Source organism: Morone saxatilis, unplaced genomic scaffold (assembly GCF_004916995.1).
Source record: "Morone saxatilis isolate NCDOM2014 unplaced genomic scaffold, NCSU_SB_2.0 Contig17, whole genome shotgun sequence".
In the NCBI taxonomy this organism is placed as follows: Eukaryota; Metazoa; Chordata; class Actinopteri; family Moronidae; genus Morone; species Morone saxatilis.
In genome coordinates this window covers 2,102,578-2,121,091 of record NW_023339729.1, presented here as the reverse complement: position 1 = coordinate 2,121,091, position 18,514 = coordinate 2,102,578, and the positions used below count along the sequence as shown (strand labels likewise).

The 18,514-nt window shown below is 41.2% G+C and overlaps 1 protein-coding gene across 2 annotated transcripts in view; it reads left to right on the top strand.

Annotated features, from left to right (window-relative positions):
* Positions 1 to 18,514, top strand: part of LOC118326886 (E3 ubiquitin-protein ligase DTX4-like) — a 33,778-nt gene that overhangs the window by 5,705 nt on the left and 9,559 nt on the right. For both annotated transcript variants that reach the window (XM_035660031.1, XM_035660030.1), the window contains exons 3-4: positions 11,515 to 11,729; positions 11,862 to 12,763. In XM_035660031.1, the coding sequence (XP_035515924.1) occupies positions 11,515 to 11,729; positions 11,862 to 12,763 (1,117 nt within the window). The remainder of the gene's footprint in view (positions 1 to 11,514; positions 11,730 to 11,861; positions 12,764 to 18,514) is intronic.

The following is an 18,514-nucleotide window of genomic DNA, read 5'->3' as shown; positions in this document are numbered from 1 at the left end:
AAAGAAATGAAATTATTCCCCTTTAAAAATTAAAAAAAAAAAAATTTTAAATATTAGCAAACAAATTTATTTTTTAAAGGGCCCTTTGCATATGTAACAAATTTTCATAATAAGGGCTTAGGGGTGCTTAACAAAAAGCTTTTTTAGTATCGGTAGAAAAAACAGGTTTTGGGGTTTTTTTTTAAAAAAAAAAAAAAACAAAAAAGGGAACAACCCCCCTTCCTATTTTTTGTAATAAAAATTGATTTTTTCATTTCCAAGAAATTGGCCCCCACCCACCCCCACCCTTAAAAAAAAAAGAAAATTAGTTTTTACCCCCCCCCCAACCTATTAACGGCCCCAAAACCAGGGTTTTAGGTTGCTCTTATTTGGCTGCTTTTGGTTGGGGAAAAATCCCCCATTTTTATAAGGGAAAAAAAAGAAAGGGGGGGGGTGGACTGGTAAGGCTTTTTTACCCAAAAGCCTCTTTTGGGGGCCCACCCATCCGCCAAAGGGGGGGGGCTTCAGGGATCAAAATAAAAAAAAAAAAACAAAAAAAAGCTTTCTTTTGGCATTGGGAAGCCAAAAATAAGGACGGCTAAATTTAAAAACTTTTTTCCCCAATCATTCTTCTTTCTGGTCAAATCCCCCCCACCCCCAGGTTTATTTATATTTTTGGCTTTTTTTAAACAAAACCACTGCTTTTTCCCTTGTTGTAAAAAACCCCTTTTGCTTGGGGCCTTGGGGGGTCCCCAAAAAAAGGGATTTCGCCCCTAGGGGGGTTCTTGGGTTTTTTTTTTTTCGGCCGGTTTAGAAAAAAAACCCAAAAAGACAGGCTTAAAGGCAAATTTAAAACCCCCCCCCACCTGGGGGGGATTAAAGTTATTAAATATATTATACGGAAAAAAAAAAAAAAAAAAAGCCACAAAAAAGGCCATTGTTTAAAAAAAAAAGTGGGAAAAAAAAAAAAAGTTTATTGAAAGAAGCATAGCTGGAAATTTGTTTACCCCCTTTTTTCCAATTTTTGCCCTACATTACTTTTTGGACTTTTCTTTGGGGGCAAAAAAAAGGGTTTTTAAAAATATCCTTTTTTTTTTTTTGGGGAAAGTGATGAAAGGCCAAAAGGTTTTTTTATTTTACCCCCACAAAAAGGCCTGGTCTTTTTTTATTTCTTTTATTGGTTTGTTTTTACTTTTCTAAAATTTTTTTTCTCGATTTCAAAAAAACCAAAAACAATTGTTTTAAAAAAAAAAAAATGTTAACAGTTTTTTCCAAATCAAAAGGGGGGTTCCAACAAACGGGGGGGTCTTTTTGTAATAAAAAAAAAATTGGTCAAGGTTTTTTTTAAAAAAGGCCACGGTAGAGCTGGGGGGAACAAAGTGGACATTTTTTAAATAAAAACGGGGTTTCCAATGTCCCCAAAAACAAAAATGCCAAAATTTTTTTAAAAGCTGGGATTGATTTTTAAAAAACTTTGAAATTCGGGGGGGAATAATTTTGTTTATTTGGATCGATGTGAATACAATAAGGAGAAGGCCAGAATAATTTTGTTTTCGGAAAAATTGAATGAAAATTCCAGGCCAATTTGGATTTTGGAAAATTGGGTTTTTGGGGGGACTTGGAAAAAACCCAAAAATTAAAAATTAAAAAAAAACCCCCAAAAGTTTTGGGAAACAAAAGGCCTTCAAAAGTTTTTTGTAATAAGTGTTTGTTTGGCACGGTTTCTTAAAAAAAAAAAAAAAAAAAAATAAAAACTGTTTTTTTATGGGGGGAGAAAATTTTAATCTTGGCAAAGGGTTTTTAAAAAAAAGGTTTTTTTAAAAAAAAAAAAAAAAAAAAAAAAACCCAAAAGGTTTATTTTTTTAAACATTTACATTGGGGGGAAAATTAAAAATTATTTAAAAAAAAAAAAAAAAATTAATAATTCAGTATTAAACCAAAAATCAACTGGAAATTATTTATAAAATGAATTGAAGTTGAAAATTACCGGTTGAAGTAATAAATTTCTGCCTTTTTTAAATTTTAAAGAAATTAAAAACATTCTATTTCTAAAAATGTTTTTTTTTTATTGAGTTTCATTTATTTTTTCATTAAATTTTTTAAAGCATTTGGTTTAAATTTTTCAAAAAGTTAAATTTTTACTGGTTAAATAACCCATTTCTCCCCCAAAAATGAATTAATTAAAAAAAAAAATTCCACGTTGACCATTTTTAAAGAGGTAAAAAAAAAAAAAAGTAGGGTAATTTTCAAGTTTGTGTTTAAATGTAATTGGGGGATTCAAAGTTTTCTAAGGTTTCATCACTTGGGGGGGACAGGTATAAAAATTTCTTTGTATTTAATTGATTTTGGGGGGGGGAAATAGTTGATCTACAAAAATTTGTATGGGGTTAAAAATTTCCCAGGGTGGTTAGAAAAAATAAAGAGGCCATTTGGTTAAATACTGCCAACAAAAAATTTTTTTTACAGTTTTTTTAAATCAGGGGTGTTAAAAACCAGGGGAAAATTAAAAAAAAAACTCTGGCCTGGTTTTTAAACAAAAAATATGTTAAAAGGGCCTGGGGGGATAATTTTTTTCCATTATTTTAAAAAAAGCAAGTTTTTAACCCCTGGTAATTTATAAATAAAATCATTTGTTTTTACCAAGTGTAACAATTATTTCTTTTTTTAATCCCAAAAACCAAATTTAAAAAAAAAGACAAAAAAAAGGTATTTTTTTTATGGGGTCAAAAAAATTAAAAAAAAAAGCTAAAAAAAAAAAAAAAAAACTGGGTTTTTTAAATTATAAGGGTTAAAAAACAAATGTGTTTTTATGGTAAAACTTTGGTTTTTGGTTTGGTTGTTTGGCTTAAAAAACTTTTTTTTTTTTCAAGGGGGTTTTTTTTGGTCTTGAAAAACCAAAAACAGAAAAAGAAGTTCCCCCAAACCCAAAGGGGGGCAGAAAAAAACAGGGGGGGAGCCTCGGGGTGGGGTTGTTTAAAAAACAAACCCCCAGGGGGGGGGCTTGCTGTGTTAATTATTTAATTAAAAGGTTTTAAATCTTTATCAACATTTAAAAAATTTAATTTTACAAAGTTTGGGGTGGGGGGGGACGGGGGTCTTTTTCATAGTTCCAGTTTTTTTGGGGAACATCCAAAAAATTACCAAATTTTCAAAAGAATCCAATTTGGATATAATAAAAAAAAACAACCCCGCCAAAAAAAAAAATTGCGGATAGCCAACAAAGGAATAACGGGGGTTCATTTTTGGTAAAAAAAAAAAAAAAAACTATTTTTGGGGGGGTATTTTTTTTATTTTTAGATTTTGGGTTTTTAAATTTGGGGTTTTTCAAAGGGGCCAAAATGAGGCAATTCGGGAAAAATATTAAAGGTTTTGTATTTTTTGGGATTTTTTTGGAAAAAAAGAAACGTCTTTCAACATAAAAAGGAAAACTTCCCAACCCCCCCAAAATTCTGGGCTTTTGGAACCTTCTTTAAAATTTTTAAATTTTTGTGGTGGGGTTTATTCTCTTTGTCCTTATTTCTCGTTTATGTTATGCATTTCCTCTGTTTTCTACTTCGTATCTGTTTCTGACGGTTTAGGTCTCTTTTCTCTCCTTCCTCCCTTCATTGTTCTTGATTTTCTCGTTCGGCATTTTCTTATGGGAGGCTTGTGATATATTTGACTCTGCCTAATTTGGTAGGGGAGGTGTGGACTCTCTTCAAAGGTGATGATAAAGTGGATAGCTGAGATTTCGCCAGAGGAGAGAGATTTTGAGTTTTTAAGGTAGTATTAATCATGTGTGGATTGGGGGGGGCGCCCGCGCGAATGTTTTAATTCAGCCCAGCCAGCGAGTAGGAAATATTTTGCTGTTTTCCAGAGGGGCAGGTGGCTACCGACAAGATGCCTCGATAGTGCAGGGGTGGGCTTTGAATATCTCTTTGATGTAGATTAAGGATAAAGTTGTTTCGTCGCACTAAACCACAAAGGAACTGAGAGAATGATAAGCTGTTATGTGAGTTCAGGGGGATTTAGAAAGTGGGATGATGAGGGATCATTTGTTTAACATATGTACATTAAGATGCATTTTTCTCGTTAATTGTGGTGGGGTTTTAATGAGAAGCAAGTGACCTAATTTTTACTGTCAGCTGTCAAGGCAGATGCAACAAAAGATTTAAAAACACTTAAATATGCTAATTGCCTTTTATTATCTTCTTTTTCATCTTCCCATGCAGGAAATCACACTATTTCTGATTGTAAAAACTAAACTGAGCTTGCGTCGCAACTGGTGGCTGTGGGGATACATTTAAATCCAGAAAAAATTGATTAGAGACAAGGACCACAGAGAGGACCGGTGGAGGAGGGTGGGCAGCAGTTTTTCTTCCTCGTGTAGTCGATGTGGTGTGAGAAATAAACTGAGGTACGGCAGTTACTGTGTAGGCCTCTAGGGAAAGCGGGACCCATTTTCTGTTTTCTGACGCAGAATCACAAAGCAACCCCAACACACATAAGGCGAGCCACATCATAGATATATGAAAGCTTGTGAGAAGCAAATTAAATTATTTCATCTGCTGGGGTTACATGTACTGTGGAGCCCCTGTTTTATGGGCACAGATTGCCTTAGGGTTTAAATCTTGAGTTCCTTAATTTAACATAACCTTCAAAACCCAAAACTACCTAAACACCATCTCACAACGACTAGGCACACACCCACACAACACACACAACACCACAACACCTACACAACACACACAGAGCAGGGATTACCTATGGTTGGACATTTCAGTGTGATGGGTTTAGAGGGGCTCCAGGGAGGCAAAGGAAGCAATGGAATGGAAAGTCAAAATTGTGCCAGAGAGAGTGTGTGTTTTTTAGATAGAACTGTCAGGATGTTTTCATGTTGGTGGGAAGTTTTAGGTGTTATGTTTTGTTTGCTAGTGACAAGGCGTCGTTTTCCGGTAGTGATTTTGCTGGTTTTGGGGTTGGGGTTTTACCCATTAGTGGTGTTTCTCTTATTTCTCCATGTGTCATGTAATATTTGGGGTCCACACTGAAGTGTGTTAGCGCCTTGCCTAGGAGCAGTGTCTTTTCTGGGCATCATGGTTTTCAGTTCGAGTCTGGTCTGAGGGTGAGGAGCACTTCATTAGTGCTGTAAAGTGTTAATGTTTGTTTCTCTGCTAGGAGCTATATCTGATTTACGTAAGGGAATCAAGAACCTTATTATGTTGGCTTGATTTTGGGAGATTGATACATTTCCTAAAAAATCAGAGAAAAAGGCCCGCCCCGTTGGGATTAACCCAAGGCCTTCTTGCCGTTGGCGTGCGCTTCATGTGAGTTGCTTTTCTTTGTTTTTCCATACTGTATTTGTGAGACGGTCCACATGAGGAGACAGGTGACGCGTAGGTCGCACACGAGTGAACGTTGCTAGGGTTTGGTACATGTGTGGTGTAGAGGTCGTTGGAAAAACTAGATTGGAAAATTCCCTTCATTTTTGTGTAATCCCTCCACGACCCACCGACCATCGTGCTCGAGCAAAAAGATGTAGATATGAAGAAACAAAAAAGGAAGAAAGTGGAGACAGAAGTAGCAAGGACTTGGGAGTGAGGGGGTGACTGTTCAGTACAAGAAGCTGATAGAAAACAAAGATAATGGTGTGGCAGATCCGGCGCGCTTGAACAGGCTTAATAGATAAATTAGTGACCCTGTCTCTTTGAGTTCTTTCTTTTTTTTTTCGTGATATACTACCTTAAAATGGTTTGTGGATCTTTCTTGTAGCCTATCATCATCTTTTTTAGGTCTCATAATACTATTTGGGTTGATATTGATTTTTTGGAATACTGCTCCCATGCTCTTTTGCTATCGGGGGTTCCTTCCTGGTTTTTGCTTTCTTGGTCTGAATGTTCATTTTTATTTCGATATTTAAACTGAATTGACGATCCTTCTACCACCAGGGCTTATTCGTTTTGTCATTTCATTTCCCTGCGTTCTCAGTACCTTTCATCCCATGCCTCATCCTTGCCGGCTTGTCAGGGGTTTTCTAGACGGGTTTGTTGAGGATGACGGCGGAGAAGGGGGTGTTGTTAAAAAAGGAGCGTTTTAGAGTGTTTAGGTTATCATTAGGAAATGGCGCATTTCATGGGGGCTCACCATGGGCTGGGTTCAGGTAGGCGAATCTTCTGGGTTCAGAGGGGAGTGGGATCGTGGGGTTAGGGGGAGGGGAAAACTCGCAGGATGGTGGGGACAATCTTGATTGTTCCTCTGACATGGGTGGATCAAGTCCAAAAAAGGCATGAGGTCACAAATTATATATGGCATGAATTATAAGTAGAGCTGACTGCTAGGAGGTCATGTGATGATTGGTGCTGTGCGCTGTGTTGTGTGTCCGTGTGAGTATGATGTGTGGTTTGTGTGTGTGGGTTGTGTGGATGTGTGTGTGTTTGTTTCTTTTCACTGTCTTGTATGGGGTTGAGGGACCTGCATGCCTAGTTGTCACTGACATCAGTAGCTTCCATTATCTCTTCTCAGGGTTCAACTTGCATTAGCCCTTACTAGTCTTTCTTGATTTAGATGTAGTCCTAGCTAAATGTGCCAGAATTTTTCCAGATTTTTGACGTTTGCATTAAAGTACAAGAGTGGAATAAATTGGCTTCCTTTTAAAAAAATTTTAAACTGACATTATATATAAATTACTATTTATGTATTCAAAGAGATATTTCTTAAATGTTCTATTCCACATTTAAGAGAGAGTTGTGGCTTATTAATTGTTGTGTTATGAAGTTCTAACTGTAATTAAGAAGGGTACGCAGTTAATAGGGCTCCCCTCTCAAGCTTTCCCTGGCAACATTGCAGCCTGTTGAAGAGTTCCAGCAGTTGTTTCAGCTGTGTGGCAGTATATGAGAAATGTATATCATACAGGGAATTTAAATGTAATTCTAAAAATGCTCAAAGCATCACATGAGGGCTGCAACCAATCCTTATTTTCATTGTTGATTCATTTGCTGATTATTTTCCAAATAATTAATTTATAGCTTTGTACATAGAATGTCTTACAAAGTGAAAAATTGCCATTATAACTTTCCATAACCCGTATTCAAATAGCTTGTTCTGTCTGTCCGACAGTTCAAAACCCAAAGATATTCAGCTTACTATCATATAACTCTGGCAACGAACACAATCTGTGTTGAACATGGTGGACAACATTGACCACCATGGTTAAAACAGTGCAGCACAATCTTGAACAAGATTTAGAGGGCCGACGTGGCTGTGGTTAACCTTGCTGCAACAGTCAACGAGGATATTTTAAGAGCACAAATTCACTGCCTTTTTGTCAATGTCACTAGCTTTCTGTTCCCAGTGGTTTCCCCTGAGTTTCCCTATACATGTGAGGTTTGTGACTGGCGGGGGCAAGGTGTGTGACAGTGAACAATCAATAAAACATACAACAGCAAATGAAAACTCACTAAGAATCTTCAGATGGTTGCGTCTACGGATTTTTTTTCCCTCAGTGTTAATGTAAGCAAAGCATTTGGTTGTGGTTGAGTGGTGTTGGGGAAGACCTTGAGGCATCTTTCTCACTCTGACACAGCAGGCTGATGGGATGCTGAATGTTTTTGAGTTACTGATCTTGAGGATTTTGCCATAAGTGAGAGGAGCACAAACACCTTCCTGCCACGCACCGTAACATGTGCTCGCCTGCTGGTCAGTCAGTCTGCAGCTGTGTGTGTGCGTGTGTGCGCGTGTGTGTGCGTGCAGGGAGGGGTCAGTGGTAGAGAGAACAATAAAGACCAGATGGCAAGTCTTTCTCCACCTGCCTCAGGCCCCTTTGTCCTCTCTCTCACACATTTCACACACTTTAATTTCCCTCACTCGTGCTCTTTCCGATGTTTACTTTGGCCTTCAGCTCTTCACCGCACACATAATGACAGCGTATTCGCCTTCCAGATGTGTCCAGTTTATTCAGCTCAAGTGTGTATGTTCTTGGTTTTTTAAAACAATTTACAACTACTTTTTTCAACTACTTTCTTTTTGGTAGATTGACCATAGACCATGGGTTCATTTTTTAAAACCCTGCACTACTAACACATACACACAGTCTGGCCAGTGTATAAACCCAATGTGGCCACACCTTAGATATGTTGCACTTCCAACTGTGACTGACATATGAAAGCAGCAGCCTGCCCGGTGTTGATCTGGCTCTGACAGTAGACATTTAGAAGGGGTGTGGTGCTGCGAGAGCAGCAGGATTAGGGCTTTTGCTGTATTGCTGTTTGTGGTACTGCTGTGTACGACACATACACATGTTCAACACAAAAATGCACTTTCTTACAATTGTAACTGTCAGAGCCAGTAACACTTATCTGACAAGTGTTGGTTAATAGGCACACCTTAGCATAACCTACATTCACATAAACACACGATTAAACAATCACACCCACACACACACACACACCCAGTCTCCTGTGCTCACCAGCGTAAAGGGAGAACAGTTGAGGAGGAGAGGCGAGAAGAGTTCAAAGGTCTGGCCTTTTCCCTGGGCTAGACAAACAACTGCGCCAATCATTGTTTTAAATCACACATTCATATATCATATATGCCAATTCTGATACCTCAACTGGTGGTATCTTCCAATATTAAACACAAATATGACACCAGTCACTCTTCATCACATCACGGCATTGACCTCATTGGGACTGCTTTGGTATTAAAGTCAACTAATTGCCCCCATGGATGTATACAGAGAGAGGGTACAGTGTTGGAGGTGGTGCTCAGTTCATTCCTATGAAAGCTTCTCAGGGGCTCACAAAGCAAAAAAAGCCACTTCCTGCTGAAAAACAGTTACCCGGATGAATACATGAATGACTTCCGCCGGCTAACTTCGGGTTTAGCCTGCTGCCAAATGTTATCGTACCGAATAGATCAAACTGATTGATGTAAATAAGCTAGCTACTTAGCTACTGTTTTCTTCTTTAGCAGTACTCAAGCTAACTTGCTAGGTAACGATTGCTGTAGATTAGCTAGCTAGTTCGCTAGCATTTCGCTAATATCAGCTAATTGAAGATGTGACTATTTATACCATCATTAAAATGGGGTTGTCTTTTCAACACAGACAAGCCTAGCACATTAGCATATCTATGTACAGAAAAGGAGGGAGTTGACCAGGCTTCCTCCACGGTTAATGGAGGACAGAGAAAAGCATCCTCAGTATTGACTATATATGATATCAGAGCAGCCACATGTCAGTCACAGTAGTGTTTGGGAGCTGCTGTATATTGGGAGCCTCACTCACTATAGCCATTCTCTAAAAACTACCCATCAGGGCCTGATAATACACACAAAACACCCTGATTGTGGGCGTTGATGCCATGTTCAGAGACAAAGGCAGGTTGTCCTCTTTGTGTTGAGACCTTGGCCTGATTCAGAGAGTCCAGCACAGATAACGCATAGATAAAGCTTTGACTACACAGGAAATACACAGATACTATTTGACCGTCACTCTGGACTCAAAACTCCCTTTCCCATAATAGCTTTGTCTGTATTCATACATGCACAAAGAGAATCCCTTCAGGGATCAATAAAGCTGAACATTATTCCTTTTATTATTAGCATAATGGAGAGGTTATGAAAGAGTACCCATGTGGTTTTGTCCTCTTAGAGTGGACACCTTTATTGCAATACGTGATGGTTTTCAGCTTTTGTCTCCACAGCAAGTCCGTCGGGTTAGTTAGTTTTCTGAGGGTGAAACTACATAAAAGACGGTGTAATTTAAAATAATGCATGCACATTATAGCACATTAACAATAATTACCAAAAATGAAATATTCCATCAGTTACTCTTGTGCCAGAGAACATTTCTATCACTTTCTGCAAATGCATATTTGAAGTGATCGGGACTTTGCTCACAAGTGAATATGCATACAAAGTCTAATCAATAATGGCGTCAGGAATCTTCCACACACCAAATAAATCTATCCACCTCACAATTTTCAGTTTGTGACCTTGTGTGTGTATCTGTGTGTGTGTCCTTTCCACGCACCTAGATTGTGCCCTGATAATAACTGAGTCTTTATTTGTCAGTGTAAAAACATACACAATTGTTACTCTGTCTAATTGTACCTTGAAGAAATAACATTATGGCATCATGTGAGCTCTCCCAGGCTGTGCTGCCTGTATGAGAACACCAGACAGACAGCAGTGCAGCTTGGCTTCAGTCTGCTGTTTGTCTCACTGTGAACAAACTCGTTCACCACCCAGTTTGAGAGAGAAATTAAATCTCACATAACATAACATACGTAATCAGCAGGTCAGGTGCTCCCTGCCGCGCTGGATTCATTCAGCAGAGTAGTGACTGAGGATTTCACAAACCTAACACACATTTTAAAGCCTCTCCGTATATTCGTCTGTCTCTTCCTGTAATGCTTTGTCCTACAAACCCATCTATGGCATGTTAGTTATCTTCGCTTTAGGTATTCCCCTGATAAATGAACTACTGTACAACTATAGACACAACAAACAATACAGTGGGTGATACCTCAATCTATTTATTCACTCTCTCTCTGTCTGTTTCCATCTCTCACCAACCAAACGCGGCCCCCCTTCCATTCAACCCCTTCCTTTTGATGTGCCAATGCCACACTGCCAGTATCCCCTTTTTGTACTAGTCTCTCTCTCTCTCACACACACACACTCACATATGCCTTCCTCCCCTTGTCCTGGCATTGACTGAATAGCCTGTTACCCCTGGAGACTGAGGTAGTTGCTGGTTGGTTGGTCTGGGGACCCTCCTCCCATTGCCCAGTCCCACTGGGAGACAGTGAGACATTGTTGTGTTCTGGTGACTTTTTTGTATTTGTATTTCTAATTATTTATTCTGTTGTGTTTAGATTGTTAAGCAGTGTGTTTGTCAGTGTAATATTGGACTGAAAGTGAAGTATATGAGTAAGTCAATGTGAGATAAAGGACAAAGTGGACTCTTTAAACTATTTAACCCAGCGCCCTGCAGGGCCCAGCATCACAAGGCCGGCACCCCTTCCTTTTGTCACATTGTTTAGATATGTTTACCCACTCATCCAAGTATTTTAATGGGAATCATGCATCTATTTAGAGAGGCTACATGGTGGCTCTGTGGCCATTAGCTGTTGCATACGCATATTGCCAAGTGCCTTTTTCAGACCCTTTCCATGTCTCCGTCGTTCCTGCAGGCAGCCTGTTGATTTAGAGGTAATGGAAACCCAACACACATCGTTTGCATCATTTTGAATGAGGGCTGGACTATAGTTTAACATAGTTATTGAAATTCACATACCAAGTTATCTACTTTAGAAGAGAAACCACTCTCAGCCATTCAGCAAGGAGCTAATCCAAACCCCAAATGTTCAACCTGTAGATTTATTATAACAATTTTGTCCACTTATGTAATTACATCACCCCTGCCTTACTTGCTTTGCTTCTAAAACCTTGTGTCTTTTATCTGGTGGAGCAGCTCCTGGTTAGCCATTGGAGAAACCTATTAAGACAAAACTAATGCACGTTTTTTTATGTTTCTTCCCCTTTCTATCTCAGGAACTATCCGTCCGGTGCGGAGGAGTTTCTATGACCCAGCCTCAGCCCCGGGTCAGGGCTGGCAGTGGGAGTGGGAAAACGACGCAGGTACATGGACGCCCTACGACATGGAGGTGGCCATCGCCATCGAGAGCGCCCACAATCGCCAGCAACCCTGCCTCGACCTGACACCACTGGGCTTCTGCTACCTCATTGATTACCAGAACATGACACAGGTGTGTTTAAATTATTTACATAAATGACAACGTTCTTCCATATCTTTAGTTCTTTCACCAAATGGGTGATGTTTGACCCCATAATGAGTGATAATCAGAAGTGTCGTAAGCAACTGTTCTGTCTTCATGCAGGTGAACAGACAGAGCCAGAGGTGTCGGAGGATCCAGAGACGCGCTGACATGGCCTACCCTTTGGTGTCTGGTCCTCTCCCGGTACCCAAAGGAGGAGGTGTAGGAGCGGGTGGAGGCTTAACAGGAGCCCTGCTGGGTGTTGGGGTGTCGGGGACCAGCTTGGGGATTGGAAGCTCTGTCTACCCCAATGGGGGCTTACCAGCGACTGGACTTTGCCAGCCTTGTTCCTGCCAACAGTGCATGCTGGTCCTTAGTGTGAAGACCAACACAGGAGGAGCAGGGGGAGGAGGAGCAGGGATACAGACTCTAGGTAGACGCTCACTAACCATGCAGCGGCCCAAGAACTCAGTACTTGCTGTCTCCAAACCTCTGAGTCCATCAAAGTCAGCCACTTTGGGACGAGGACAGCAGCAGAACTCCAACTCTAACTCCAACTACTATCAGACGCTGCCACACGGCCTCGCCATCTCCAGAAACATTGCCTCCCCGCGAAGGAACGCTCAGCTCTTCGCTCAGTCTCTGGCCGCCCTCACCGCCGGCACCTCCTCCATGGGCATCTCGTCTTTCAACAGGCCGCCTCCGCCGTCCCTCCCACCGCCTCAGCCTCCATCATCCAACCCGAATCTGAATCCCCCGTCCGTCCCTGCCAAACACTCCTCCTCATCGTCAGCCAGCGAATCAGTGCCAACCGCCACGCTAATTTCCCCTGCCAACAGCGTGACCACGCCCCCCTCTCCTGTGCCCTCTCCGTCGCCAGTGGTGATGAAGCCACAGCGCACACCGTCGTCCGCTGCAACAATGTGCCATGCCCCGTTGCCACAGAGATCAAGCTTAGCTGGGCTGAGCAGACCAGCGCTGCAGAGGATTGCAATGGCCCAGTCCAGAGCACTCATAGCATCAGGGTGAGTAAATGAAGCATACACAAGAGCTCTGACTGTGGAAGAATACACACACACATTATCTTCATTAGAGGCCTTTTATACTTATCATGGTCCGAGGAAGATGAAGGTGATGATGGTGCACTCTAGGGCTGCATAAGTTACCATATTTTCATCTTTATTGCGATATGAATTTCCACAGTAAACATCATAAGGAGGTGCAGGATCAGAATAGCTGAGATTCACAAAGCTCCTGCTCTGCTTTGCTGCTTCTAAATTCAGATTTAGAGTCAACAACTGTGGGTCTCAATCTACATTTTATTTGGCAGATCAGAACAGATGCAAATAAAAGCATACTAGGCGGACTGAATGTTGTAATTAGGTGTTAAAGTTTAAAATAATTTACACAGCAGTCATTTTGAGGAAGGTGTATCTCATACTGCATATTCTCCCACATCCTGCAGCCACATTGCAATCACAAACATTTTTTAAGTCTGTCCTGGCACGCAGTGAGAAAGCCTCTTGACAAATGATCATCAGCACGTTGCCATTTTCACATTCATGTGCAGACATGTAAAAACACACACAAATATGCACGCATGGGCACGCAGCGCTAAAAATGTACACACACACACACACATTCACAAGCATACATACAACCCTTGTGACGCCCATCAGAAGGTGTTGTGCTTGTTAGTGTTGTAATGAGTCATGCGTTTGTTGCTCTCCACTGACTGATTTCAGAGGTGTGACTCACATTCATTCCTATTGGAAATATCTGTTCTGTTGTTGTTCTGGTTGTATCTTAGGGAAAAGACCTGTAATTTCTTGAATTTGAACTTTGTGCGTTGTGCAAAAGGCACTAAACAGAAATGAAAGTGATACGTTGCATGAAGGTGGCAGATAGATTAACAGGCAGAAGACAGCGAAGAAGAATTTTAATTTGTTTTAATTGTATTCATGTGTCCGGTGTCAGCTGTACTAGCGAGCAGTGGTGTCTGGTGACCTTATAATTTGAAACACTTGCATACAAATGCATGTTAAGTAACAATAAATGTAGATTAATGGGAATTCAAATAATCTTAATGAAACATGGAAGCAAGTCCAAACTGAAGTCATAACATTTTAAACTGACCTTGTCACAGTTTACTTGGATATGTGTGTGTGTGTGTGTCAGTGTCAAAAGTCAGCCGAGCCTTCTGTGTGCTGTCCATCTGTGGCATCTGTAGAGCAGAAGGGGAGGGAAGGAGGGATTGTGGGAGCGGGCAGATGAACGAGTGCGAAGGTCACGGGGTCAGCAGTACCTCCCTCTCTCTTAAGCTATTTTATGCATACAGCGGTATGCATGGTGCAAAGGTCTGGGCAGAGAGCGGCTCTGTTAGGGGTCCACGTAACCACTGCAGAGACTTCAGCCATCACACGGGCACACAAATCAAAAGCACGCTTGCTGAATTGAAATGTATTTTAACGCAAGAGGTTGTCGAGCAAATGTGCTATACATGTGCAAACGCTTAACCCCTGTTCTCTGATACTCACGGGGAACGATCATGGTGAGACGCCAAAACAACACTTTAAAGAAAACCCTGTCTTCTTACGTCTTTCTGTCACACTATCAGTCTTTGAGCAGCATACCCGAAGCTGAACCCAGTCAGGTGCATTTACAAACTGTTCTGTGAGCCTTTGTTCAGTGCCACTTGAGCTCTTCTTGTTTGATGGCAAGACAGTGTGAGGAGAAGTAGTAAACTGAAAACACAAATACCAAAACACATTCAAGCAACTGACACTGTTGACCAGCTGTAGATGACGGTGAATGTTTGGAGTAAAGTGGCCCGCCTCACCCACTCTCCTCCCCCACCCGCTCTCCTCTCAGCCTGAACACGCTCTCTGGCTCCCCCCCGGCCCTCCCAAAAGTACCCTTGAACTCCTGCTTCTTTTCTAATTGTTCTCTAGCCCATAACCTCCTCCTCTTCCCTGTCATCTGTGTTTTATCATCATGTTTTTCTGAGCTAAAATTTCCAACTAAATCTATGAACAACTCCCTCCCTGTTACTCTTGTCTCTCCTATCTATACTCTATGCCTTGTATGTCCATGTTGAAATGCTCTTTAAGCCTTCTTGCAGTTTTTTTGGCACTCATTTCAGTTGATTCCAATGTTAGTGGCTGTTTCAAAAATGTCCTCGAATTCAGTTGGAGTTTGTATTCAGTGCATCAGCGGAGCATTTGAGAAATATCTCTAAATACTATTTAGACGCAAGGATAGCATAAGGAAGCAATGTTAAAATTGTTTGCATAACTTTGTATTTTGAAGTTCTGCTTTTACTACGCTGCAGTTTGGGCAAAATAAATGGTTTACATTCTGAACTATGCTATGTACAGAAGAATAAGGCACTATACATTTATATAAAGGCCAATATACCGTGAAACCCCGTAAATACATTCTGTGATACCTCTTTTCCTTTTAGCTCTTTAATTCAACCTAGGAAGTTCTGGCTGATTGCTCACTTGCTGTCTTTTCCAGCTTGGCCGTGCTTCACAGTCATACCAAGGAAAGGAAAGTTTTGCTCAATCACCCACAGGCTGATTTCGTAATCGGCTTCCAGCTCAACCTCTTCAAACAGATTCTTCAGTACTGTAACCGGAAAGAAAAACTAGATTTCATCGTGACATTTTCTCACATCCCATGATGTCACAGGACAGTGATTAAAGCCATCTTGTGAAAGCAGGTGTATGTTTCTGTTCGTGTGAAAAAGGAAGTGATGTGTTTTCAGTTTTAGTTTGGCACCAGAGACCGAAAAAACAGGATTGTTGAAGATAATGAAAGCAAGGTTAGATGGTTTTGAGATGTAGATTTTTATTTTGGCAGTAACCCCCTCCTTCAACCTCGTTCTCCACCACCCCCTCCTCTCCTACCCCGACTCCTCTCCTCCCTCCTCTCCCGTCGCGTCTCAGCAGTCTGGGCCCCTCAGAGCCTCATTGTTGGTCTCCACAGTAACCTTTGTTGGATTACCCAAGCCTGGGCCGCATTAGCAGCACAATGCTGAGCCTCCGCTAGTTTTCTCTTTTTTCTACTCTCTTCTCCTTCCCCCTCTCTCTGCCCAGTCATTTCTGTATTTTGTCTTGTTGAGTTCTCACTGTTTTCACCTCTTTGGCTCCGTATCCTTTTAGCAGCCTGTAGAGTTTGGGGCTATTTTAAACATAACTCTTCCAGTTAATAAAGATGCCGTACTTACAAGCTCATAGCATTTATTATGGTAGGTGGGTTTTTTGGGGGTGGATGGATGTGGTGGAATACTACATCATATAGATGCCAGTGCTGATCTAGCAGAATATTCATAATGGGAATATTTTTCCAATGGGGGAGGGTGAGACAATGGTACTGGTCCAGTCAGCATTGTTACTAACCCCAGACACTCACAATTCTGAGGCCGGGAGGGGTGTGTATACATTTATATATGTGTGTGTGTGTGTGTGTGTGTAGACAGTCTCGGACTCAGACAGCGGCCAAGACAAGGGCCTGTGGGAATAGGGTGGGGGGTGCAAGACAAAGAAACGAGTCAGCAAACTGTCAAAGATTGATCACACAGCGGTGCAAGAAATCAGGCCAACTCCAGAGAGAGAGAGGAAGCAAGAGAGAGGAAGGGAGGTGACACACACACACACACACACATAGATGCTGTGAAGGCATTTAACAAATGCACACAGTCACACACATTGTCCTTCCCTCACACACACAGTAAAAGTAAATATTGACAATCCTAAGGGGAGATGCAGTGAAGAATGTGTGCTCACTCTCTCTCCAGCGGGGGATTATAGGAACGAGACAAAGGGAATGAATGAGTGAGGGAGGGGGGCTGGTGTGTTGAGGGGAGGGGGCTGCACAGACAGCACACTGAGGGAAAAAAAGCAAACTAAGCAGGAAAGGGTGTGAGAAAGAGAGAAAGTCTTAACTTTATTAGGGGAGAGGATCAGAAGTGGGCAGTGAGAATGGGTTGGCACCTGTTCAGTTCCCCAACAGGTTGCAGACACACACAGCTCCCTGGAGGCTTGAATCATATGTGGCCCATAGAGGGTGCTGTAACCACAGAGAGGGGGGGGATCCATGACATTCTCACACATTCAGGGAATGCAGAATAAAACCTTAGACCAAACCGATATCTTTGAATGTAAGAGAAGAATGAAAAGAGGTTAGAAGGTGAAATCATGTACATATCAGTTGTGACGCGAGCCTTGGCAGATCAATCTGACTTTGGCAAATTGTTCCCAGAGTAACACTGCCTCCACTGCCTGGCTTCTTTGCTTTATGTGCAGGCTGATAAAACAGGTTTGTGGGTTTATGGCAGACTTATTGTCATTTAATCCTCTCTCGCTTTCTCATCAGCAAAGAGAAGTGTACAAAACATTCATGTAAGCATCTCACGTCCTGCTTTCTTGCTAATTATACGCAATTTACATCCAGAACAGTATTTATAGATATGTTTTGAAAAAGTTTATGCTTGGTGAGTTTCCATAATAAACGTCCTCAGCCAGTTTTGTACAATGTTTTTTGCACATTTAAAGCCAGGCATTTAACGAACGCACGCCTTTCTCTCCCAGCTCACATTTAAAAAGAATCTGATTTTAGGAAATGTCACACATTTGGTCCCCCAGCAGCAAACCTGTCTACCACTTTCTGTCACATCAAATTATTCTTCACTAAAGCAGAGGAAGTTCGCTTGAAATTAGCAAGTGTGTGAGTAAGAGTGTGTGTGCCTATAGGAGTGGAGTGTGTGTGAGGTTATGGGTGTAGCTTTATGTGTGTGTGACAATGTGTGTGTGTGTGAGAGAATGTGTGGGAGTGTGTTATTGTCTCGTGTCTAAATCAGTCCAGCTGATGTCCATCTGGGCCCTGGAGGAATAAGAGGAGCAGAAGGATGGAGGGGGTGCGGGAGACAAAGCTGAGGGAGTGTGTGATCTGGTGGGAAGCGGGCGGAGGGTAGGAGGGTGGGTTTGAGGTCGTGGGGGGGCGAGAGACTGGAGTCCCATTCAGTCCCATCCCCCCTCAATCTTTCATCAAGTTTTTACTACTCCTGGTCGCTGTTAGCAAAAGTGCGAACAAAATGCTTCTTTGGAATTGTACTTGACTTCTTCCCTTACGTTTCTATATATACGTGGGCTCGTACCTTTTGGCTTTTTATCAAAGAACCATATATTTTCCACTGTTGTTGCTCATCTTTTGTACTGATGATTCAGTTAGGCGAGTGTCATGCCCAAGTAGTGCTGGGTATCATTTTACATTTTTTGCAACTTGGCAATTAATCGATTAGCTGCCAACGATTAAATGAATCGGCAACTCAAGCCTCTATGACAGTAAACTGAACGTCTTTGGGTTGTGGACAAAACGAGACATTTGAAGACGTCACCTTGGACTTTGAGAAGCACTCATAAAGAGTTTTTCAACTTTTCTGGATTTTTATGGACCAAACTAGTCGATTAAATTGAGAAATTGATCAGCATTGATTGATAATGAAAATAATTGTTGTTTGCGGCCCTATTTGTTACCAGTGATAATACAGTACCTTAGTTTGAGTACTGATACCAAAACCATACTGTGAATACCAACATAATAAACAAGATTATGGATCTGACCAGGCGTTCAATGCCAACTTTTAATCCTCTTTGACTTTGACTTTTAAAATTTCTGTATTATATACAGTGACAAAATAACTCCTCTCACAATCGGTTGTTTTTGACGTGCCATCTCCTGTACAAACCAGATGATATGTATATGAATACTGT